We start from the raw sequence: 27,477 nt of genomic DNA, 5'->3' as shown, positions 1-27,477 counted from the left end.
AACCATTTGCAAATGTAAAACAACCTGTCATAAATCAATGAGATTAGATGATCTATATAACTACAATGTGCTAAGCTAGGTATTCATATTTATAGTCAGTTAGGAAAGAACAAGAATAAAAATGCTTCTATGAAGAAATGTGCCGATGTTATAGCAGTAAAAAAGATTTTTTTGTTAATCACTGAGCCAAATTATGAGTTATCTGATATAAGCTATCTGAGTGGTAGGGGAGACCCCTCTCAAAGCAGAAAAAGAGAGGAAGAAATGAGGGCTCTTCCCCTCTTTCTGCCCTCCAGTCTTCCACGTGTGCTTCCCATTTGCCAAACCTAGCCAAAAGCCTGCTGGCAAAGAAGCCTGAGAAATGTTGTTTGCTGGGATCAGCCTCCTACAGCAGAGAACAGAGCAGACAGAAGGTAGGATGTCCCAATTCCAGATCTATGACATTAACTACTAAATGGTACAGACATAATTACATATATAGCACAGGTTCATTTACATAAAATGCTCTCATACTTTGACAAAGCACCATAGTCAAATAACATACATATGTATATTTATATACATGAGATCAACTGAATAAACAAGGTTTCAATACTAAATTTGTACTGTCACAAAAGGCAAACTACTAATCAAAATGAGTTGTTAATAATTAAGAACAATAAAAACAGATCTGAAATTGCCATGGAAAAATCAGAAATAATATCACCAAATACACATTCATAAAGGACATCAAAATGCAATCAGTGTTAAGTATATGCTACTATCAAAGTGGACCAGGTGCTTCTTAAAGGAAAAAACAAAAAGCCACTAATATATGCATGGGGAAAATATAATAAGACTTGAACAAAGTGTTCTTTCTGTATAAGGCTAGCAAAAAGCATCTGAAATTAATTCTGAGGAAAAGGTGACTTTTTGCTACTTCTCACATTTTTAACAGATTCAAATTTTATTTATTGCATTATCTTTATTATTTGCAGTTAGAATTTAACTGAGGTCATAGAAGTTTTAGACTAATGTTATAAATATTTCTTGAAATGGTGACAAAATATCATTTCTGCTTAAAATATAGTGATGAAGGGGAAATAAAGTGTGGCCTGTGAAATAGAAAAAAAAAAATAGCAGCTGTCTATATGCTGGTAAAACTGCATATATATATATATATATATATATATATATATATATATGATCAACTGAATAAATGAGATTTTGATACAAAATTTGTGCTGTCAAGAAAGGCAAACAGGACTGCCAGTTGCCTGCCAGTTTAACCATAGGAAACACACATAATGAATTTCTGAAATGGCATGTCTATAAAAGCTTTTACAATTGGTCTAAGTATTGTCCCCTTTCTTAAAAAGAACAGAGACTATGCAGGGGAAATCTAATAATAATTATCGCAATAAGTAGTCCTCCTTTATCTGTTATTTCACTTTTCACAGTTTCAGTTACCCATGGGTTAACCCTGGTCCAAAAATGCTAAATGGAAAATTCCCATAAATAACAACTTCTAAGTTTTAAACTGCATGTAGTTCTGAGCAGTGTGATGAAATCTCACACCGTCCTGCACCGCCCCAGTCCATCCCGCCTGGAACATGAATTATCCCTTTGTCCAGTGCATCCACGCTGTGGACTACCCACCTGTGGCTCACTTGGCAGTCATCTCAGTGACCAGATCAACTGCCATGGTATTGCAGTGCTTGCATTCCAGTCACACTGATTTGACTTAATAGTAGCCCCAAAGCACAAGAGGAGTGATGCTGCCATTATGGATATGCCAAAGAGGAGCTGGAAAGTGCTTCTGTGAGTGAAAAGGTGAAGGTCTCAATAAGGAAAGAAAAGAAATCATATGCTGAGGTTGCTGAGATCTACAGAAAGAATGAACCTTCTATCCATGAAATTGTGAACAGTATATCATTATACCTGTTCTATTTTATATTAGTTATTGTTGTTTATGTATGTCCTACTGTGTCTAATTTATAAATTAAACTTTATCAAGTATATATGTACTAGAAAACCCACAGTATATACAGTGTTCATTACTATCTGCAGTTTCAAGCATCCACTGGGGGTCTTGGAACATAGCCCCCTTGGATAGAAGGAAACTACTGTACCATCAGAAAGATAGATTTATTAAAACTATGTTATATTATGTTGAACAATAATGTTACTAAAGTGATTCTGAAAAAATAAGTATGTCACAAAGAAACTCAAGTAACTGAGTTACACGTCTGAATGTTTTCAAAAGAATTTTGATGTAACAAAATAGACTTAATGCTAAAAACAGACTACAATTTTCTTCACTTATTCAAAATTGTTGCAGGGCCTTAGAAAAATCATCCCTGTACAGTAATAAGGAAAAAAATAATTAGGCTTTTATAAGTTTATATATTGTGAGTTCAGATAAGGCTCTCCATAGAATGGCAATAATTATTTAAAACACACACACACTTTCTAAATTGAATCTGTGAATACTGCTTAGTGGTTTCTCTTAAAATTATTTTCAGCATTATGCACCTCCATCAGACTCAATAACAGCCTAGCAATTTTACTAAAAAAACACTTCACATGTAAGAAAACTCAAGAGCTCAGAACTAAAAATAGTGCTAAATGGGGAGTATTTCCTAACGTCTTAATATCTGGGCACCACAGACCAGGCTCAGGAACACATCCTCCAATGTGTTATCTAGCACCACCAATGTGGAAGTGCTAAAAACCAGAAACAGGAATCAAAGAAGGTGGCAGGTAAATTTCAGTAGCTGGTAATTCACAAACACAGAAACAGCCATCAAATAAGCCCCAAGAGTAAATTGTATCACTAATCTTATTCAATTCTCTATTGTGAGTAGGAACAACAGTATGAGAAGACTGAAGGAAAAATCATGATTTCTGAAAGTGATTATAAAACTAGCTCTTTTGCAGCAAGGGTGTTGCCTTAAACTTCGCTTCTAGAAAATATCTCCTCCGAGAGCCAATTAACCACAGGAAAAAAATTATTCAGAGGTGATATTTAAAACAATTTGGAAAAAACTATTAGAAAGCACCATTAGTATAATAATCACAACTCCTCTGCTAGGCAACAGCTGGTTAATCAACCTAAAATTAACACATTTACATATTAGCAAAGCCTTTAAATGTTATACTTTTGTATAATTGAGATTCATCCTTTCCTTCATCTCATTCCCTTATAAAGGCATTAAAGATACTCCTATATTCAGAAGGCTCACTAAAAATACAGAGTTCCAACAATGTATATAATTTTACCAGACATTTTATACAAAGATTCCTATGAAACTGTAAGAACATTACCTTTACAGGTACTTTATTATGGTAAGTTATTGTTGGTCTTCAGTGCTGCTAGAAAATGATACAGATCTCTTTCTGCACTTGAATTCTGTATACATTAGATTTACTAGCAAAAATGTTCATGCAATACTTAAAGATATATTATAAATATAAATGATATAAATTCTGGGAAAAGAGTATGAACAGAAGAAGGGTAGAAGAAAAGAAAGATCACAAACTAGATATTTGGAAAAATTTCTACTAGAGGAGTAACAAGATCCTAGACCACGATGACACTCCAATCGAGACCTAGAAGAACCATTATCCCTCCACCTGCATGTTTCATGTAGTTTTTTCCTTGAATATCTTGTAAGTTTCAAAATTTTTTTGAAAAGCTATACAACAAATTGTATCAATAAAAGTAACATCCAGATCACCTAACAACTTAAAGACATATTTGAAACATAGTTTTCAGTTTAATGATTAACAATAAAGTCACATGCTTAAGCAATGGTTCAACAATTCAAACGGTTATAGGCTTTACATTATGAAACTGCCAATTGTTAAAACTTCTGACCTATAAAAGTAGCAATTTCATAGACTCCAACTTAATATATATCACAGAGCTCTCAGTAATGTATTAAATAACTTCAATAATTAATACCAGTTGATTCATGCCAGAGAAGTCACAGAATCTTTAGCCAGAGAGGACGTACCATGGGAGAGGATAGGACAGAGACAGACTTAACAGTTGCTTACTGAAGAGCTCTGAACAAACTGGCAAAAATTCAAAACCTGGGCTTTGCATATTAATCAATGGTTACATTTGTGATGGTTCACAAAGCAACATAACATAAAACATTCCCCTTTTAAAGACTGTGAGATGATAAACATCACTAGGTCCTCTGAATTAAAATTCACTCATCAATCAAAATAAACAGTTAAACATCACGCAGTAATAAAAGAGCTAAGGATACTGATTTAAAACACATTTGCAAATACTTTTTCTTTTATTCAAACTGAAAATGTTTTTATAAGGTGATGGGTAAAAAGAACCAGTCTAAATTTCACCTTATCTATGACTTCAGTTATCCACAGTCAACTGCAGTCCAAAAATATAAAATGAAAAATTCCAGAAATAATTCGTAAGTTTTGAACTGTGTGCCATTCAGAATTAGAGCAATGAAATCTTGCAGTGCTCTGCTCTGTCTTGGCCAGGACATGAATCATCACCAGCATATCCACGTTGTATATGCTACACATACGTTAGTATATATAGAGTTCAGTACTCTCTGCGGTTTCTCTCTCTCTCATTTTTAATATCTTATTTTCTGAAAGAGCCTAATATTTAACTGATAAACAATTTCACTGTAAACTGTAAATATTCTACTTTTAGCAATTCAAAAACACTATAGCATTTTATTAGATTTCTTGAAATACTGAATCTAGTTACAGATTTATGAAAAGTACATAACCATAAATTACAAAACAATAGAGCACCATTTTAGGTTTTTACCATTGTTTTGATTTTTAAATGACTATTATAAATATAAAACTCCTTAAATTTTTAACAATTCCAAAATTCTGGCTCCTTTTTAGATATGTATATTTAAAAACTAATATTCTGGTGTCATAACACAAATCAATAAAAATTTAACACTTAAGCCCTTTTATCTCTGAAGTAATTTAAAAAATTAACCAAATGGAATTGAGTGTAAATACTCTATAAAGAGTTCCCTAAATAAAAATTTTCATTCTCAAAGTTATATTTCACTTAGATTATTATTGAGAAAAAAGGGTCCCAAACTTACTTATTGCTTAAAATCAATATGATTTTTGAGACAAATGGTAGTAAAATTGTGGCTCTAATCTCATTTATACTGTTTTCATCATTCAACTACACACTTTTGCAACCTAGCAATGCACTTATTTATTGAGAGTGATGCTTTTTTTTTTAAATGGAAGAAATATTATGGCACCTGCCCTCAAGGAGCTTACACATAAAGAAATTAGTAAGAGTATAAAATAAGAATATAATGAGATATTAAAATGTATTATATAGTAATTTCCATCAGTGCTTAGACAACTCACTGTGGATTCCAGAAGTGAAATCAGTAATTTTACATGTATACAGCATGACATTTTAATACAGAGTAAACAGACCACCACATGAAACACTAATGTCACCTTTGTTCCATTGAATAAATTCAATGCAGATTTACTGAAGATTTAAAAATTGTAGGAAAAGTGGGGGATTTAAAAAGAGGCAAAAAAGTTACTGAACGTTCTTTCCCTGGAATGCTGGCACCTCTGAGGATTACCTGATTCCACAGGGGTATGGGATTTTGTTTGTCTTTTGATTCAGCTATTTTACAACTCTGTAGAGATGGAACTTGCCTTATAGAAAAATGAGAGTAATACAAATAATTCCTGTCCACAGAAATGCAAACTTTATCCAGTGAAACAGAACAGTTTTGCCAGATTGTATGCATTTTAGAATGGTTGCTCTATAAGAAGATGGTAATTTTTGAATTCTCCTTTGAACCAGTTTTAACAACTGACTGGTTCCTTCATTAATAATAAGTTAAATATCTTTGGCTTGTGCTCATTCTATATTTCTATGAGAGTCATGATTATATTCTCTTTTAAACTTTATCCTTCAATAAAATGAAAAAACAAGATGACCCCTACCCTTCCTCAAAGAGTTCACAACCTAGTAGGGAGACAAACACATTTGTATTCAACTAGATTAATACAAAGGCAAGCATCATGATACAGACAGGAACAGCATACTATCAGAAGTGAAATAAAACTATTTCCCATCTGAAAGGTTTAGGAAAGCCTTACATCTTAAGTTACTTATATGAATAGACTTAGGGACAAGATGGCAGGTAGGAGTCAGGGCTAACGTGTAGCTCCCACTTGGACAGAGAGAACAATGTGTGGAGAGCACCATCATCTTTACCATGATCTTTTGTTCCAAGAACCACCAAAGAAATGTACCAGGAAAATCAAAAGAATTCAAAGATCTTTGAATGAAGCAGCATGCCACTGCAAATTCCACAGGACAGGCAAAAAACTGAGTTCCCAAAGTATGAGAGGGAGAAAACCTGCCTCTGAACACACAACCCCACTGGAGAATCTATAAATCCAGATTACAGGAAAATAATTTAAACTCACCTAGAGCTTAAACAAATTTAAGGACTCATGCAAAACATAAAACTGGAAACAGCAGTGAGAGGAAGTGCCTTACATGTACTCCCAGTCTCCAGCTCAAGCCCAGGGAAGCCATCCCTGACCATATCTCACAGGGGCCTTCAGGAACAGCAGCCAGCAGAATTAGGGAGGGGTCACAGGACGAAGAAAGCTTCCAACTGAAATAAGTAGTAATTCTGACTGAGCGTGAATTTCTTTGAGCAGAATCTGAGGGCAAACAGAAATTGCTTCAGATACAAGTGCAGGAGCCTCCGCTGACAGACAGGGAGGGGCGAGGCGGGAAAGCTGTGCTTGCTTTCTCAGCAGGAAAGCTCACAGCCTGGGGCAAGTTCTGAGCCAGGCATTGCAGGAGCCAGGCCAGCCTCACCAACTATGAGGGAGTTAGGTAAGGCCTCTTGCTACAGCTATCACTCGTTTCCCTGAAAAACTGTATGAAACAACAGAGGCAACCAAAATCCCCTCTGGAACATAACCCCATTAGCCTGAGAACCACCCCCTCAATCCCCTACAGTGGCCACAGCAAGCCTCACCCAAGGAAAATCTAAGCGTGGACCTGCCTAAACCAGCCCCAACCTGATGGTATTTCTCTATTTTCCATGGTTGCCAAACACAAAAGATAGAAACTCTTGGGGGCTTTATGGCCCCATCCATCACCTGACAAACTAAAATCCTTACCGTGGCCGACATAGGGCAAGCATAGATCCCCCTACTACTGCCACAGCTGGTGCTCTTTTGAAAGCACCACCTACAGCCTGGAGGTCAATCTACTTGGGCCATAAGAGCAACTTAGGACAGAATAATCCTGCTACCAGGAAGAAGACGACAATAGCTAATTCCACTGCCCACAACATCCTGGCTAACCAGTGGTCCTGAGTCTCTCCATTTGACAACTTTACTGCTAGCATAACCAGCATTCGAGAAAGCCAGCACACTAAACATATCTACAGCCAAAGACTGGGTCTACCTCACTCCCCTGCCACCTGCATCCAAGCAAGTGCTGGTATCCATGCCTGGGAGACCTGAAGACAGATCACATCACAGGACTCTTTGCAGACATTCCCTAGCACCAAAGCAGAGCCTGGTGCTAGAGTCCTGCTGGGTGGCTAGACCCAGAAAAGAAGTAAGAATCACTGCAGTCCAGCTCTCAGGAAGTCCCATCCTCAAGAAAAGGGGGAGAATACCACATCAAGGGATCACCCCATGGGACAAGGAAATCTGAACAGTAAGCCTTGAGTTCCATACCTTTCCACTTAAATAGTCTACCAAAGTGAGAAGGAACCAGAAAAGTAGTTCTGGGAATATGACACAACAGGATTCTATACCACCACCAAAAGATCACACCAGCTCCCCAACAATGGATCTGTACCTAGAAGAAATCTCTGATTTGCCAGAGGAAAAAAAAAATTAAAAGGTTGATTGTAAAGCTAATCAGGAAAATACCAGAGAAATGTGAAAGCCAATGTAAAGAAATTTTTTTAAAAATACAGGATATAGATAGGAAATTCTCCAGAGAAATGGGTATCATAAAGAAAAAACCATCACAAATTCTGGAAATGAAAGACACACTTAGAGAAATACATAATGCCCTGAGAAGTTTCAACAATAGATGAGAACAAGGAGAAAAAAGAAGATCAGAGCTTGAAGAAAATTAACCTAAATTAACGTTTAGCTTTCAAATTAACCCAATCTGACAGACAAAAAAAAAAAAAAAAGAATAAAAAAATGAACAAAGCCTCCAAGAAATTTGGGATTATGTTAAATGGCCAAACCTAAGAAAAACAGGTGTTTCTGAGGAAGAAGAGAAATCTAAAAGTTTAGAAAACTTACTTGTAAGGTTAATTGAGGAAAACCTCCTTGGCCTTCCTAGAGATGTTGACACCTAAATACAAAAAGCTCAAAGAACACCTGAAATATTCACCACAAAAAAATCACCTGCGTAAATTTAAGATGAAAGAATCTTAAGCACTGTGAGATAAAAACATCAAATAATCTGTAAAAGAAAACCTATCAGATTACCAGCAGATTTGTCAGAAGAAACCTTGTAAGTCAGAAGAGACTGGGTTCCCATCTTTGGCTCCCTTAAACAAAATATTTGTCAGCCACACATTTTATCTCTGGCAAAACTAAGCCTCATAAAAGAAGAAGAGATAAAGTATTTTTCAGACAAAAATATCCTGAAGTAATTTGCCACTACTAAGCCAGCACTACAAGAAATGCTAAAGAGAGTTCTAGATCTTGAAACTAAACAGTGAAAGACACCAAAATAGAACCTCCTTAAAGCATAAATTTCACAGGGCCCATAAGACAATAACATAATGAAAAACAACATATTAAGGCAACAATTAGCATGATGAATAGAAGAGTACCTCCCATCTCAATACTAACAGTGAATGTAAATGGCCTAAATGCTCACTTAAAAGATAGACAATGGCAGAATGAATTAAAAAAAAAAAATCCACTAACTAATTATTTGCTGTCTTGAAGAGACTCACCTAAGACAACAACTCAAAAAAACTTAAGGTAAAAGGGTAGGAAAAGATATTCCACAGAGATGGAAACCAAATGCAAGGAGGAGTAGCAATTTTTATACCAGAAAGAGCAGACTTTAAAGCAAAAACATTAGAAAAAAGACAAAGAGGGACATTATATAATGATAAAACGATCAATCCAATAAGAAAATATCACAATCCTAAATATATATGCACCTAACACTAGATCTCCCAAATTTATAAAACAATTACTACTAGACCTAAGAAATGAGATAGATGGCAACAGAGTAATAGCAGGGGAATTCAATATTCCACTGACAGAACTACAAAGGTCATCAAGACAGAAAGTCAACAAAGAAACAATAAACTGAAACTAAACCCTAGAACAAATGGACTTAACAGATATTTACTGAACATTCTACCCAACAACTGCAGAATATACATTCTTCTCATCAGTATATGGGACATTCTCCAAGACAGACCAATGATAGGTCACATGTCTCTACAAATTTAAGAAAAATCCAAATTATATCAAATACCCTCTCAGACCACAGTAAAACAAAGCTGGAAATTAACTCGAAAAGGAACACCCAAAACTGTAAAAACAGACGAAAATTAATCTGCTCTTCAATGATCTTTGAGGCAACAATGAAATCAACATGAAAATTTAAAAATTCTTTGAGTTGAATGATAATACTGACATAACCTGTCAAAGACTCGGATACAGCAAAAACGGTGCAAAGAGAAAAGTTCATAGCATTAAATGTCCGCATCAAAAAGGCTAAAAGAGTGAAAACAGACTAAGGTCACACCTCAAGGAAATAGAGAAACAAGAACAAACCAAACCCAAACTCAGCAGAAGAAAAGAAATAACCCATATCAGAGCAGAACTAAATGAAATGGAAACAACAACAAAACCACACAAAAGATAAATGAAGCCAAAAGCTGGTTCTTTGAAAGAACAAACAAAATTGATAGACCATTAGCAAGATTAACCAAGAAAAGAGGAGGCAAGATCCAAATAAGGTCTATTAGAAATGAAACAGGAGATAATACAACCGATAACACAGAAATACAAAAGATCATCCAAGGCTACTATTAACACCTTTATGTGCACAAACTAGAAAACTTAGAGGAGATGGATAACTTCCTGGAAATATACAACCCTCCTAGATTAAACCAGGAAGAAACAGAAACTCTGAACAGACCAATAACAAGTAGTGAGATTTAAACAGTAATTTTTAAAACGCCAACAAAAGAAGTCCAGGACCAGATGTTTTCACAGCTGAATTCTGCAAGACATTCAAAGAAGAATTGGTACCAATCTTAGTGAAACTATTCCAAAAGACAGAGAAAGAGGAAATCCTCCCTAAGTCATTCTATGAAGCCAGTATCACCCAAATACCAAAACCAGGAAAGGACATAAGAAAAAAAGAAAACTACAGGCCAGTATCCCTGAGGAACATAGATACAAAAATCCTTAACAAAATACTAGCTAACCAAATCCAAGAGAATATCAAAAAGATAATACAGCATGACCAAGTGGGTTTCACAGCAGGAATGCACAGATGGTTGAACACATGCAAATCAATAAATGTGATATACCACATAAACAGAATTTAAAAGAAAAAATCATATGATCATCTCAATAGACACAGAACAAGAATCTGACAAAAGCCAGTATCCCTTTATGATTAAAACCCTCAGCAAAACTGGCATAAAAGGGACATACCTCAAGATAATAAAAGCGAACTATGATAAACCCACAACCAACATTGTACTGAATGGGGACAAGCTGAAAGCATTGACCCTGAGAACTGAAACAAGATAAGGATGCCCACTTTCACCACTTCTATTCAACACAGCACTCCAAGTCATAACCAGATCAGACAAGATAATGAAATAACGGCTTCCGAATCAGTAAAGAGGAAGTCAAACTGTCACTGTTTGCTGATGATATGATCGTATACCTAGAAAATCCTAATTACTCATCTAAAAAACTCCCAGATTTGATAAATGAATTCAGTAAAGTTTCAGAAAACAAAATTGATATACACAAATCTGTAGCACTGCTATACAACAACAGCAATGAAGCTGAGAATCAAATCAAGACCTCGATCCCTTTTACAACAGCTGCCAAAAAAAAAAAAAACTTTGGAATATACCTGACCAAGGAGATGAACTATCTCTACAAGGAAAATTGCAAAACACTGCTGAAAAAATCACTGATGACACAAACAAATGGAAACACATCCCATGATCATGGATGGGTAGAATCAATATTGTGAAAATGACCATACTGCCAAAAGCAGTCTACAGATTCAGTGCAATTCCCATCAAAATACCAACATCATTCTTCACAAAACTACAAAAAACAATTCTAAAATTCATATGGAACCAAAAAAGAGCCCACATAGACAAAGCAAGACTAAGCAAAAAGAACAAACATGGAGGCATCACATTACTCAACTTCAAATTATACTACAAGGTTATAGTTACAAAAACAGTATGGTACTGGTATCAAAAACAGGCATGCAGACCAATGGAACAGAATAAAGAACCCAGAAATAAAGCCAAATACTTATAGCCAACTGATCTTGGACAAAGTAAACAAAAACATAAAGTGTGGAAGGGATACCCTATTCAACAAATAGTGTTGGGGTAATCGGCAAGCCAAATGTAGAAGAATGAAACTGGATCCCCATCTCTTACCATATACAAACATCAAGTCAAGATGGATCAAACTTAAGTCTAAGAACTGAAACCATAAAAATTTAGAAGATAATATCAGAAAAACTCTTCTAGACATTGGCTTAGGCAAAGAGTTCAAGACCAACAACCCAAAAGCAAATGCAACAAAAACAAAAATTAATAGACAGGACCTAATTAAACTAAAAAGCTTCTCTACAGCAAGAGAAATAATCACCAGAGAAAACAGACAACCCACAGAATGGGTGAAAATATTCACAAATAATGCATCTGACAAAGAACTAATATCCAGAATCCACAAAGAACTCAAACAAATCAGCAAGAAAAAAAGCAAACAATTGCATCACAAAATGGGCAAAAAACATGAATAGACAGTTCTCTAAAGAAGATAGATAAATGGCCAACAAACACATGAAAAACTGCTCCACATTACTAATTATCAGGGAAATACAAATTAAAATTACACTGAGATACCATCTTCTAAAACAATGGCCATAATTTAAAAATAAAAAAATAATAGATGTTGGCATGGATGTGGTAAAAAGGGAACACTTTTATGCTGCTGGTGGGAATGTAAACTAGTACAACCATTATGGAAAATGGTATGGAGATTCCCTAAAGAACTGAAAGCAGAACTACCATATGATCCAGCAGTTCCACCTGGGGATCTCTACCCAGAGGAAAAGAAGTCATTATATGAAAAAGACACTTGCACGTGCATGTTTACTGCAGCACAATTCACAACAGCAAAAATATGGAACCAGCCTAACTGGTCCTCGACCAATGAGTGGATAAAGAAAACGTGGTATATATACACTACAGAATACTACTCAGCCACAAAAAGGAATGAAATAATGGCATCCAGAGCAACCTGGATGGATTTGGAGACCATTATTTTAAGTGAAGTAACTCAAGAATGGAAAACCAAGTATCGTTATGTTCTTACTTATAAGTGGGAGCTAAGCTATGAGGATGCAAAGGCATAAGACTGATATAATGCACTTTGGCACTGGAGGGGAAGGGTGGGAGGTGAGTGAGGAATAAAAGACTATACATCGGGTACAATGTACACTGCTAGGGTGACAGGTGCACCAAAACTCAGAAACAACCACTAAATAACTTACCCATGTAATTAAAAGCCACGTGTTCCCCAAAAACTACTGAAATAAATTTTTTTTAAAAAAATTGTATGATAAGGAGCTGAAAAATCAAGCGTCAATCCAGTCCATCACCTATTTTGTATAGCCCTTGAGCTAACAGTACTTTTTACATTTATAAATGTTTGGGGGAAAAGTCAAAAAACAGAATGACTATTGACATTTGAAAACTACATGGAACTCAAACATTGGTATACAGAAATAAAGTTTTATTGGAACACTGTCACACTCATTTGTTACGGATTATTTACAGCTGTTTTCACAATACAATGGCAGAGGTGAATAGCTGCAAAAAAGACCATATGTGGCTCTCCTATCAATTCTCACTGCTGCGTGGCACACTATAAATCATGTTATCAAATTATAAGTGAACAGCATTTCAATTTCCACGTGTATTATCATACCATATTTTTTTAAATTACCAATACATATACATAGGAATAAAAATAAGAAAAGAGAGAGGTATACTTTGAGTGTCAAACTTTTAAGGCACAGGTGAATATCTATTATTTTGTTATCAAATTAGATTCAAAACACTGTGTTTATCATACAATGACACCACAGCTGTGCTAAAATAATGGAATATACATTGACATTACCAAACTATGCACTCATCACAATATTCTCAACTCACAGGAAAGTAACACTCTGAAAAATTAGAAAATTCTGAAACCGAGTACATCACCACACAGAATTTCTTCACAAAAAGAACAAGATTGCAACCTAAGGACATTTCCTAGTAGTACATTTATCAGCAAGCAAGGAAAGTCATTTACCAATGGTGAGTTTATCAAATCATATTTGATTGCAGCAGTGAAAGAAATGTGTCGAAAAAAACAAATTGGTTTAAACCTACTGGTGAGAATAGTTGCTTAAAGAGTTGATTGAGGACATTGGGAGGTGGCTGGCAACATGGCCGAATAGGAACAGCTCCAGTCTGCAGCTTCCAGTGAGATCAATGCAGAAGGTGGGTGATCTCTGCATTTACAACTGCAGGACCCAACCCATCCCACTGGGACTGGTTTAGACAGTGAGTGCAGTCCACGGAAGGTGAGCTGAAGCAGACTGGGGTGTCGCCTCACCTGGGAGGGGCAACGGGCCAGGGAATTCCCTCCCTTAGCCAAGGGAAGACGTGAGGGACTGTGCCGTGAGAAAGGGTGCATTCCGACCCAGATACTATGCTTTTTACATGGTCTTCACAACCTGCAGGTCAGGAGATTTCCTCAGGTGATTATGCCACCAGGGCCTTGGTTTCAAGCACAAAACTAGGCAGCCATTTGGGCAGACACCCAGCTAGCTGCAGGAGTATTTTTTTCATACCCCAGTGGCGTCTGGAACGCCAGCAAGACAGAACCATTCCCTCCCCTGGAAAGGGGGCTAAAGCCAGGGAGCCAAGTGGTCTAGCTTAGCCAATCCCACTCCCAAGGAGCCCAGCAAGCTAAGATCCACTGCCTTGAAATTCTCGCTGCCAGCAGAGCAGTCTGAAGTCGACCTGGGATGCTCGAGCTTGGTAGGGGGAGAGGCGTCCACCATTACTGAGGCTTGAATAGGCAGTTACCCCTCACAGTGTAAACAAAGCCACCAGGAAGTTGGGACTGGGCAGAGCCAACCACAGAGCCACAAAGCCACTACAGCCAGACTGCCTCTCTAGGCAGGACATGTCTGAAAGAAAGGCAGCAGCCCCAGTCAGGGGCTTATAGATAAAACTCCCATCTCCCTGGGACACAGTACCTGGGAGAAGGTGGGGCTGTGGGCGCAGCTTCATCAGACTTAAACGTTCCTGCCTGCTGACTCTGAAGAGAGCAGCGGATCTCCCAGCACAGCGCTGGAGCTCTGCTAAGGGACAGACTGCCTCCTCAAGTGAGTTCCTGAACCCCATGCCTCCTGACTGGGAAATACCTCCCAACAGTGGTCGACAGACACCTCATGCAGGAGAGCTCTAGCTGGCATCTGGCAGATGCCCCTCTGGGATGAAGCTTCCAGAGAAAGGAATACGCAGCAATCTCTGATGTTCTGCAGTCTCTGCTGGTGATACCCAGGCAAACAGGGTCTGTAGTGGACCTACAGAAAACTCCAGCAAACCTGCAGCAGAGGGACCTCACTATTAGAAGGAAAACTAACAAACAGAAAGGAATAGCATCAACATCAACAAAAAGGATGTCCACACATAAACCCCAGGAGCATCAGATGCATAAAGCAAGTTTTTAGAGACCTACAAAGAGACTTAGACTACTACACAATAATAGTGGGAGACGTTAACACCCCACTGTCAATGTTAGATCAACAAGACAGAAAATTAACAAGGATATTCAGGACTTGAACTCAGCTCTGGACGAAACGGACCTAATAGACATGTACAGAACTCTCCACCCCCAAATTAACAGACTATACATTCTTGTCAGCACCCATATCGCATTTATTCTAAAATTGACCACATAATTGGAAGTAAAACACTCCTCAGCAAATGCAAAGGAATGGAAATCATAACAGTCTCTCAGACAACAGGCAATCAAAATAAAACTGAGGATTAAGAAACTCACTCAAAACCACACAACTACATGGAAAATGAACAAACTGCACCTGAATGACTACTGGGTAAATAACACAATTAAGGCAGAAATAAGTTCTTTGAAACCAATGAGAACAAAGACACAACGTACCAGAATCTCTGGGACAAGTTAAAGCAGTGTTTAGAGGGAAATTTATAGCATTAATGACCACAGGAGAAAGTGGGAAAAATCTAAAATTGGTAGCCTAACATCACAGTTAAGAGAACTAGAGAAGCAAGAGCAAACAAATTCAAGATATAATAGAAGACAAGAAATAAGTAAGACAGGAGCAGAACTGAAGGAGACAGAGACACAAAAAACCCTTTAAAAAAATCAATGAATCCAGGAGCTAGTTTCTTGAAAAGATTAACAAAATGGATAGACTGCTAGCCAGTCTAATAAAGAAGAAAAGAGAGAAGAATAAAATAGACACAATAAAAAATAATAAAGGGGATATTACTACTGATCCCACAGAAATACAAACTACAATCAGAGAATACTATAAACACCTCTACACAAATAAACTAGAAAATCGAGAAGAAATGGATAGATTCCTGGACACATACACCTTCCCAAAACTAAACCAGGAAGAAGTCGAATCCCTGAATAGACCAATAACAAGTTCTGAAATTGAGGCAGTAATTAATAGCCTACCAACCAAAAAAAAAAGAAGCCCAGGACCAGATGAGATTCACAGCCAAATTCTACTAGAGGTACAAAGAGAAGCTGGTACCATTCCTTCTGAAACTATTCCAAACAACTGAAAAAGAAGGACTCGTCCTTAACTCATTTTATGAGCCCAGCATTATCCTGATACCAAAACCTGGTAGAGACACAACAAAAAAAGAAAATTTCAGGCCAATATCCCTGCTGAACATCAATGCAAAAATCCTCAATAAAATACTGGCAAACCGAATCCAGGAGCACATCAAAAAGCTTATCCACCATGATCAAGTCGGCTTCAACCCTGGGATACAAGGATGGTTCAACATACGCGAATCAATAAGCATAATCCATCGCAACAGAACCAATGACATAAATAGAACCAATGACAAAAACCACAATTATCTCAATAGATGCAGAAAATACCTTTGATAAAATTCAACACCCTTTCATGCTAAAAACTCTCAATAAACTAGATATTGATGGAACATATCTCAAAATAATAAGAGCTATTTATGACAAACCCACAGCCAATATCATACTGAATGGGCAAAAGCTGGAAGCATTCCCGTTGAAAACTGGCAAAAGACAAGGATGCCCTCCCTCATCACTCCTATTCAACACAGTACTAGAAATTCTGGCCAGGGATATCAGGCAAGGGAAATAAATAAAGGGTATTCAAATAGGAAGAGAGGAGGTCAAACTGTCTCTGTTTGCAGATGACGTGACTGTATATTTTTAAAAACCCCATCATCTCAACCCAAAATCTCCTTAAACTGATCAGCAACTTCAGTGAAGTCTCAGGATACAAAATCAATGTGCAAAAATCACAGGCATTCCTATATACCAATAGCAGACAAACAGAGAGCCAAATCATGAGTGAACTCCCACTCACAATGGCTAAAAGAGAATAAAATACCTAGGATGATAAAATACCTAGGATGATGATACTATGAGAATAAAATACCTACAACGAGAATAAAATACTTACAAGGGATATGAAGGACCTCTTCAAGGAGAACTACAAACCACTGCTTAATGAAATAAGAGATGACACAAACAAATGGAAAAACATTCCATGCTCATGGATAGGAAGAATCAATATTGTGAAAATGGCCATACTGCCCAAAGTAATTTATAGATTTAATGCTATCCCCCATCAAGCTACCACTGACTGTCTTCACAGAATTAGAAAAAGCTACTTTAAATTTAATATGGAACCAAAAAAAGAGCCGGTATAGCCAAGATAATCCTAAGCAAAAAGAACAAAGTTGGAGGCATCACACTACCTGACTTCAAACTATACTCCAAGGCTAGAGTAACCAAAAGAGCATGGTACTGATGCCAAAACAGATATATAGACCAATGGAACAGAACAGAAGCCTCAAATAATGCTACACATCTACAACCCTCTGATCTTTGACAAACCTGACAAAAGCAATAGGGAAAGGATTCCCTATTTAATAAACGGTGCTGCGAAAACTGGCTACCCATATGCAGAAAATTGAAACTGGACCCCTTCCTCACACCTTATACAAAAATTAACTCAAAATGAATTAAAGACTTAAGCATAAGATCTAAAACCATAAAAACTCTAGAAGAAAACCTAGGCAATACCATTCAGGACATAGGCATGTGCAAAGACTTCATGACTAAAACACCAAAAGCAATGGCAAAAAAAGCCCAAATTGACAAATGGGATCTAATTTAACTAAAGACCTTCTCCACAGCAAAAGAAACTATCATCAGAGTGAACAGGTAACCTACAGAAATGGAGAAAATTTTTGCAATCTATCTGACAAAGGGCTAATATCCAGAATCTACAAGGAACTTAAACAAATTTACAAGAAAAAAAAAAAAAAGCCCATCAAAAAGCGAAGGATATGAACAGACACTTCTCAAAAGAAGACATTTATGCGGCCAGCAAACATGAAAAAAGCTCATCATCACTGGTCATTAGAGAAATGCAAATCAAAACCACAATGAGATACCACCTCACGCTAGTTAGAATGGCAATCATTAAAAAGTCAGGAAACAACAGATGCTGGAAAGGATGTGGAGAAATAGGAACACTTTTACACTGTTGGTGGGTGTGTAAATTAGTTCGAGCATTGTGGAAGACAGTGTGGCGACTCCTCAAGGATCTAGAAACTGAAATACCATTTAACTCAGCAATCCCATTACTGAGTATATACCCAAAGGATTATAAATCATTCTGCTATAAAGACAAATGCACACATACGCTTACTGCAACACTGTTCACAATAGCAAAGACTTGGAACCAACCCAAATGCCCATCAATGATAGACTGGATTAAAAAATGTGGCACATATACACCATGGAATACTGTTCAACCATAAAAAAGGATGAGTTCATGTCCTTTGCAGGGATATGGATGATGCTAGAAACCATCATTCTCAGCAAAGTAACATAGGAACAGAAAACCAAACACTGCATGTTCTCACTCATAAGTGGGAGTTGCACAATGAGAACACATGGACATAGTGAGGGGAACATCACACACCGGGGCCTGTCACAGGGTTGGGGGCTAGGGAAAGGATAGCATTAGGAGAAATACCTAATGAAGATGACAGGTTGATGGGTGCAGCAAACCACCATGGAACATGTATACCTATGTAACAAACCTGCATGTTCTGCACATGTACTCCAGAACTTAAAAGTATTATTTTAAAAATCTAAAATAAATTACACATAATAATAATATTTTTTAAAAGTTGAGGACATTGGAAGCAAATCAACAGTCACTTAAAAAACAAGGCAAATGATTTTAAGTGGTTTTCCTTGACTCTTGATAAGTCAAAAAATGGAACCAATATTGCTATTGCTGTTGAGGAGTCAATATTGAGTGTGAAGTGGGTAAGAATTAGCTCCTATGAACAGTCTGCATGAGACAACTACAGGCAAGAATATTCTCACATAACTTGAGCAAACATTAATTCAGTACAACCTGAAGTGGAATCTGCTAAGATACATTATAACCAATTTTGGTAAAAATATGTGTAGAATACAAAAAGGCTTTAGATATACACATTTTTGACATCTACTATGGAATACTAAATGACTTTGCTAATTAGTTTTTACTGCAGACTTGATGATATTTCTTGGCGAACTTAATGTACAATTATAAGAGAAAACATAGCTTATATACAAGAAACACTGACAATAAAGTCATCTTAATGACGACTAGTATTTTGAGAATCACAAGTAATCACAAGCTACTGTCCATGCATCCCAAACTATCAAATATTAAAACAAGAAGGGAGATTGCCATTCCCATATAAATGGGTAGTGAATATTTTTTTCTGAGCTCAAACTACAGGTCCAGTAGGGTTTTTCAGATCACATGTAAATGCAAAGTAAATTTCCATACTGCAGATTCCATTTAACTGTGCAACTGAGAACTTCCACCTAATCTTTAATTGGAATTGACTAATAGAAAATGTAATAACATACTAAAAGGCAAGTATCAAGAAGAGAATCTAACAGAACTCTATAAATGCCTTCTTAGTGACAAATATGTTCAATTAAAATGTTTGTGAATTTATGTCAGTATTTGCTGTGCCTATTTGAGTGAAAGACATTTTCAAAAATGAAATAAGTAAAATATCATTACAGATCAGAACTGATAGATGAACATTTGCATTTTATTTTGACAGAGAATGCTGACTCTTAACCAGTTAAGTAAAACGTCCTCTCCCACAAAAGAAGAATTTCTTCATTCTTATTAATAGACCTGTTACAAAAAGTTTTAATAAACTAAATAAGTATCTAAAATGTATCATGTGAAAAACTACACTGCTGATTTTTCCATCTATCCCCCAACAAAAACTTCTTTTCCAGCATCTCAGTACTATAAATTCCATCCTTCAGGTGGACGAAGCCAAAAAACTTGAAGCCATTCTTAATATATCTTTATCTCATACTCTTATTACCCATTCATTGACAAAACGGCTGGCTTTATCAGTAAAACTATAGCATGTAACCAATTCTCACCATATGTGCTATCGTCCTGGTTCAAGCTACCATCACTATTTACCTATTAATTATAACACACAGATTCTCTTTACTTCCTCTTTTGCCTCCTCCTACTCAGAGTAACCTGAGACTTAACATTTTAAGTCAGACTGTGTCACTGCTCAGCCAAAAATCCTCCAATGGTTTCTCATCTCACTCAGCATAAAAAGCCAAAGTCTCCATCAATAAAGTACAAGAAACTGCATGATCTGCTTTCCACCCACCCAAACCACTTCTCTGACCTCATTTCTTTCTCATCCAGTTTCAGCCACACTATGCTATTTGTGTGTCTTCCAACTTGTTCTCTAATCCTATGCCACAGCCTGTAACTTGTTCTTCCATTGCCTAAAATGATGTGTTTTCAGATAAACACACTACTCACTCCCTCACCTCCTTCAGGTCTTTGATCAAACCTCATCTTCCCACAGAGGCCATCTGTGACTACTCTATATAATTAGCACCTATCCTTTCACACTGTATTTTTACCACTCTGTAACCCTATTACTCTGCCCACAGACTCTACAACAGTGCCAAATATACAGTATTCACTCAATAAACATTTCCTGAATAAATGAACAAAGCAACAAAATTTGTGTAATGTGTCCTCAGTTCCTTTTCCTTATATAAGTGCTATATATACATATACATGTATATATGAACAATTGTATAAAACTGATTTACCATTGCGCTAAGAGTTTCTTCCCAATCAGGCCGCTCTCGAGGGTGTACATTTCTATGTAGCTCTGGAACAAAATCATCTTCTTCAGAATGTACTGAGGACTTCATCTTCCTAGAGATCAAAACATGAAAGATTCAGATAAGAATTTCCAATTCTATGAAAGTCTTCCAATGATCACAACTGAAAGAGCAGAAAAACTACGAGTCAGATTTGAAGTTTAGCTAAAAGAGCTTAAGTGAATAGCAGTGATCCTTTATTTCTACTCTGGCTTTCAGAGGTCTCTCCTAATGTACCAAACACCTGCTTTTATTCCAGAAGATAAAATAAGGTTTATAGCTAGTTAACCTTTATGGTCCATGGTTATTATATAAAAACTGATTTTTATCAGTTCAACACAATTTGAACCTTGAAAAGATTTGCAACAACAATTAGTTACTCTGAATCAATATTTACAGAACTGTGCTAAGCATTGGTATCATTTCAGAAAAAACAAGAGACATGGTATTTCTGGTTCCAATCAATGGAGCAGAGTGCAATAAATAAGCATTTTCAATGAAAACAACTATGAATGCTGGGCAAAACATATAAAACAGCTTATCTGAAGGCAACAGAAAGCAACCAATACAGACGGGACTTCCAGGGCTACAAACTTTGAGAGAAGGAAAGCCCAATCAAGCAAATTCCACATTTAATCCTTCTTTTGGTATAAGATAATTTTTCAAATCAATCATGGGAAATAGAGACCAAGATAATAACTGTAATCTTAGTGGGATGAGAAGGCAGAGGTTGGAGGCTGGGATTACCAAAACAGGGAGGAATTCCGGGGGCAAAATGCCCCCAAAAAAGACCTAAAAAGAAAGAGCCCAGGAATCTACAGTAAAATTCACCTCAAATTATTAACTGATTCCTAAGCTTACAAATATGTAGGACAGGATGCCAAGAAACCCAAAACAAACCAAACCAAGTAAAGAGGCAAGCAGACATTTTAGCAGCCCATTAATGTTGAGGAGATGGACTGGCAAGCAAGCACTGCCAAGATGGAGGAGCACTGAAAAATCCCTGAGCTCTTAGATGTGACTCTAAAAAAGCCACGCCTTAAGAGTATGGACAAAATAGCAATAGAAAAATTCTAACAAAGCCCCAAACCAAGCCTTAACAGAATCAGAAGCACGGGAAGGAAAATTAACTGTCTTTGGAGGAAAAAACATTCTCCAGACTCTCTGCAGATCTTTCATCCACATTATCTAGTATCCAATAAACATTATGAGGCACACTCAAAAAAAAACAAGAACTAGTGAAAATTGAGGGAAAAAAGTCAAACCAGAAAGACTCACATTTCATTCAGATCTTAGCATTATCAGAAAGAGACTTTCAAATGGCATTTGTGATTTTCTGGCTATGATGCAGAAAACTGTAAACAGCATCACTCCTAACCTAGTATTAATAAATAAAAAAAAAAAATAGATTATCTGGAAATCCTAACTTCTCTAGGACACAACAGAAAACTCAGGTCTCAGGGCAACCAACTAGTTTACACACTATGGAAACACAAGCCTCTCTGAGATTAGATGGATGACAAGCAGTTACTTTTCTGGAACACAGTATGGGGAGAAGAGGGATACATAAGAATTTAGATAAGTTTTTATCAAGTTGTTAAAAATATTTATGATTTATATGTTCAATTGAATGAAAGTAAAAAAAAGGAGAGAAATGATGAATTTCAACAGAGAATTGGAATCCATACAATGAAATGTTTATTCTAAAACTGAAAAATACAGTATCTGAAATTAAGAACTAACTAGACAAATTTAGTGGAACAATAAACATAGCTAAAGAGAGGGTTAGTGAACTGGAACGTAGTTTAGTAGAAAATATCCACATTGAAGAACACAGAGAAAAAAGGAAGAGAAAACACACATAATAATATAAAGGATAAGAGACTTGGTTTAAAAAAAAGATCTCAAATATGTCTAAATTGATGACAGAGATAAGGGAGATAATTTTTTTAAAAAAGAGAATATGACAAAAGCAATATTTGAAAATGAATGCTAAAAAGTTTTCAAAACTGATGAAATCATCAAACTAAGGATTCAAAGAAATTCTATAAATCTCAAGCAGAATTTTAAAAAATTAAAACCATAGGTAAATTACAGTCAAACTGCTAAAAAACAAACACAAAGAGAAATTCTTAAAAGCAGCCAGAGAATTTTTTAAAGTTGACTTCCAAGAAGCAATACCAATGTGAGAAGACATTTCAATGGAAAAGAAAACAATGCAATGAACCTTCAGTGTGCTAAAAGAAAAATATTTCCAACCTAGAATCTTCTACCTCACCAAAGTAACCATCTTGAAAGCGGGTAAAACAAATTATTTACAAATGAAAGCTGAAAAAAGTTACCACCAAGAGACCTGCAATAAAAGAAATAGTAAAGAAAATTCCAAATTGAAGAAAACTGATTCAAAAACTGCAGAAACACATGAAAAGAACAAAGGACAAAAACGGGGAAATATAAGTAAATACTATATAAATACTATATAAACATAAAATAATGTCTTATGAAGTTTACAATATATAAACATTAAAAACATAAAGGATAAGAAATGTACATTCAGTCAAACAGTTTAGGATTTCTCTATTGGTTAAGAAGTGAAAAAAGTTCTATTTTATGGAAGACTAAATAAGTCAAAAATATATGTTGCAGTCTCTATAGTGAGCACTAAAAGAATGAGAAATAAATGTATAACTAAAAAGCTGATAGAGGAAAAGGAAAAGAATTTTGAAAAATAAAAAATAATAAAACATACATATTAATCTAAGAGAAGGCAGGAAATAAAGAATAAGAAATAATAAAACAAGGCAAATAAAAACAAATATTAAAATGGTAAACTTAAATCCAAGCACATTAATAATTTGGAAAGCAAGCAGACTAGCTGGAAAAGATATGGAGAAATCAGACCTCTCATTCATTATTGGAAGGAATGTAAAATGGCACAGCCACTGTGGAAAAGACTGGCAGTTTCTCAAAATGTTAAACAGAGAATTACCAAATGACCAAGCAATTCTACTCTTGGTATTTAATCAAGAGAAATAAAAATACGTCTACCAAGAACTTGTATATGAATATTCATAGCAATATTATTCATTATAGCCAAAAAGCAGGGACAATCCAAATGCCCAGCAACTGAAAGATAAATAAACAAAATGCACTAGGTACACAAAATAAAATATGTTTCAGTCATTAAAAAAGAATGAAGTGCTGATTCATGCTACCACAGGGATAAACATTGAAAACATTATCCTAAATAAAATGTCAGTTGCCAAAGACCACAAATCATATGATTCTCTATATATGAAATTTTCAGAATAGTCAAGCCCATAGAGATAAAAAGTGTATTAGTTGTTTCCAGAGGCTGGGGAGATGGAGACATGGAGAATTCTACTAACAGGTAAGGGATTTCTTTCTCAAATGTTCTAGAATTAGATAATGGTGGTTTTCGTATAACTTTGTGAATATATTAAAAACCACTAAATTGTACACTTTAAAAGTGAATCACATGGCATGTGAATTCTATTAATTAAAAAAAGTAAAAGGACTTGAAGATCCCTATTAAAATACAAAGACTATAAGAATGGATTTAAAAACCAACAACTGCTGGGTGCAGTGGCTCATGCCTATAATCCTAGCACTTCAGGAGGCCAAGATGGGCAAATTACTTGTGCCCAGGAGTTCAAGACCAGACTGGGCAAGACAGTGGGACCCCATCTGTAAAAAAAAAAAAGAAAATACAAAAATTAGCCAGGTGACCATCAGAGAAATGCAAATCAAAACCACAATAAGATACCACTCACACCAGTTAGAATGGCAATCATTAAAAAGTCAGGAAACAACAGGTGCTGGAGAGGATGTGGAGAAATAGGAACACTTTTACACTGTTGGTGGGACTGTAAACTAGTACAACCATTGTGGAAGACAGTGTGGCGATTCCTCAAGGATCTAGAACCAGAAATACCGTTTGACCTAGCCATCCCATTACTGGGTATATACCCAAAGGACTTTAAATCATGCTGCTATAAAGACACATGCACATGTATGTTTATTGTGGCACTATTGACAATAGCAAAGACTTGGAACCAACCCAAATTTCCATCAACGATAGACTGGATTAAGAAAATGTGGCACATATACACCATGGAATACTACGCAGCCATAAAAAAGGATGAGTTCATGTCATTTGTAGGGACATGGATGAAGCTGGAAACCATCATTCTCAGCAAACTATTGCAAGGACAAAAAACCAGACACCGCATGTTCTCACTCATAGGTGAGAACTGAACAATGAGAACACTCGGACACACGAACGGGAACATCACACACCAGGGCCTGTCGTGGGGTGGGGGGAGTGGGGAGGGATAGCATTAGGAGATATACCTAATGTGAATGACAAGTTAATGGGTGCAGCACACCAACATGGCACATGTATACATAGGTAACAAACCTGCACGTTGTGCACATGCACCCTAGAACTTATAGTAAAAAAAAAAAATTAGCCAGGTGAAATGGTGTACACCTGTGGTCCCAGCAAATCCACAGGCTGAGGTAAGAGGATCACCTGAGCCCAGGAGGTCAACGCTGCAGTGAGCTGTGTTCACACCACTGTACTCCAGCCTGGGTGACAGAGCAGGAACTTGTCTCAAAATAAAAAGCAACAACTATATCCTAAGAGACATACTTTAAATATAACAACACCAAAAGGTAGAAAATGGAAGAATTACAAAAATTGATACCATGTAAACACTAGCCAAACAAGGCTAGTGTAGTTATATTACATCAGGCAAAGTAGACCTTAGGCACAAGGTATTACTAGAGATAAAGGGGGACGTTTCATAAAAGCATCAAATTAACTGGTTAACATAATTTATATGCAATAAACTGTAAACAAAATTTGTATGCAAAAAATAACACAGCTTCAAAATACATAAAGTTGAAAGAACTAAAAAATAGATAAATTCACAATCACAGTTGCAGACTTTAGCAACTCTCTCTCAATGGCTGATAGAATAAGCAGACAAAACCATAAGTATATGACTTGAACAATTCAATTTTCCAATGTGAACCTAACACAGGACACTAAACCCAACAACTACAAAACTCTTTTTTTCTTTCACATTCTTTTCAAGCATGTATGAAACATTTACAAATAGACTAAATGCTAGAAGACCAAGTCTCAACAAATTCAAAAAAATTAAATAATGAATCACATTTTGTGACCACCACAGTACTGCACTAAAAATCAATGACTGAAAGATAACTAGAAATTCCTCTAAGTGTTTGGAAATTAAGAAACACAATACTGAATAACTCATAAATCAAATACAAAAATCACAATGGAAATTAGAAAGTCTTTTTATGTGAATGATAACGAAAATACAATAGATGAAAATGTGTGGGATACAACTAAAGGGGTGTTTAGCAAAATTCATAGCTCTAAATGCATATTGGAAATGAGACAACTTGAAAAATTAATACTTCTAAGCTTCTATCACAAGAAGCTAGAAAAACAATAGTAAATTAATTCAAGGAAAGTATCTTAAAATGTTTAAATAACAAATCAATAAAATAGAGAGTAAGTGTATAAAAGAAAACAAATCCAAAGGTTGATTCTTTAAAAGATTAATAAAATGAACAATCCCTAGAAGTCTGATCAATAAAAAAAATGGAGAATCTACAATAGAGATAATAAAAAGGGAGCCATAAACAGAAAGCCTGTGAACATTAAAAAGATTCTAAGGCCAGGCCGGGCGTGGTGGCTCACGGCTGTAATCCCAGCACTTTGGGAGGCTGAAGCGGACAGATCACGAGGTCAGGAGATGGAGACCATCCTGGCTAACATGGTGAAACCCCATCTCTACTAAAAATACAAAAAATTAGCCGGGCATGGTGGCAGGTGCCAGCTACTCAGGAGACTGAGGCAGGAGAATGGCATGAACCCGGGAGGCGGAGCTTTGCAGTGAGCCGAGATTGCGCCACTGTACTCTGGCCTGGGCCACAGAGTGCGGCTCTGTCTCAAAAAAAGAAAGAAAGAAAGATTCTGAGGCTAACTATGAACATTTTTACTGCAATGTGGTTGAGAATTTAATTGAAATGAACAAATCCTCTGAAGAACACAATTCACCAAAACTGAAACAATAAACAAAAAAATTTGTACAGTCCTACAGCTATTAAACAAAATTAATCTGTAAAGAAACTCCAAGCCCAAATGAATTCACTGAATTCTTTTAAACATACAAGCAAAAAATAACAATTGTATAAACATTCTTCCAAAGTATAAAAATAAAAGGAACACTTCCCAATCTATCCTATAAGGCCAAGCCAGATTTTACAGCAAAAGCTAGACATTACTAGAAAATTATAGGTTGATACAATGAACATAGTTATAAAACTCCTAAACAAAATATAAAATCAAACCCAGTAATATACAAAAAGGATAGTGACCGAATGAGTTTTAGTTCAAAATGCAAATTGATTTAACGTTCTAAAATCAAGCCCTGTAATTGACCACACTATTAAAGGGAAATATATATATATAATTTCTAATTTCTTCTTAAAAAAAAAAAAACAGGATACATATGCAGAACGTGCAGGTTTGTTACATAGGTATACATGTGCCATGGTGGTTTGCTCCATCTGCTGACTCGT

The 27,477-nt window shown here is 36.1% G+C and overlaps 1 protein-coding gene and 1 long non-coding RNA gene across 5 annotated transcripts in view; one reads left to right on the top strand and one right to left on the bottom strand.

Moving 5' to 3' along the window:
• Window positions 1-27,477, bottom strand: part of ARHGAP32 (Rho GTPase activating protein 32) — a 221,007-nt gene that overhangs the window by 177,011 nt on the left and 16,519 nt on the right. For 2 of the 4 annotated variants that reach the window (XM_009187662.4, XM_003910951.5), the window contains exon 2: window positions 20,782-20,890. In XM_009187662.4, coding sequence (XP_009185926.2) covers window positions 20,782-20,890 — 109 coding nt within the window. Of the gene's footprint in view, window positions 1-20,781; window positions 20,891-24,494; window positions 24,510-27,477 lie in introns of those variants that run through there. The other 2 variants (XM_009187664.4, XM_009187663.4) reach the window with 2 other exon arrangements.
• Window positions 1-27,477, top strand: part of LOC108582090 — a 101,194-nt gene that overhangs the window by 58,241 nt on the left and 15,476 nt on the right. The window lies entirely within an intron of this gene.

The sequence above is a fragment of the Papio anubis genome, chromosome 12, assembly GCF_008728515.1.
Source record: "Papio anubis isolate 15944 chromosome 12, Panubis1.0, whole genome shotgun sequence".
NCBI lineage: Eukaryota > Metazoa > Chordata > Mammalia > Primates > Cercopithecidae > Papio > Papio anubis.
This window is presented reverse-complemented; position numbering and strand designations above follow the sequence as displayed.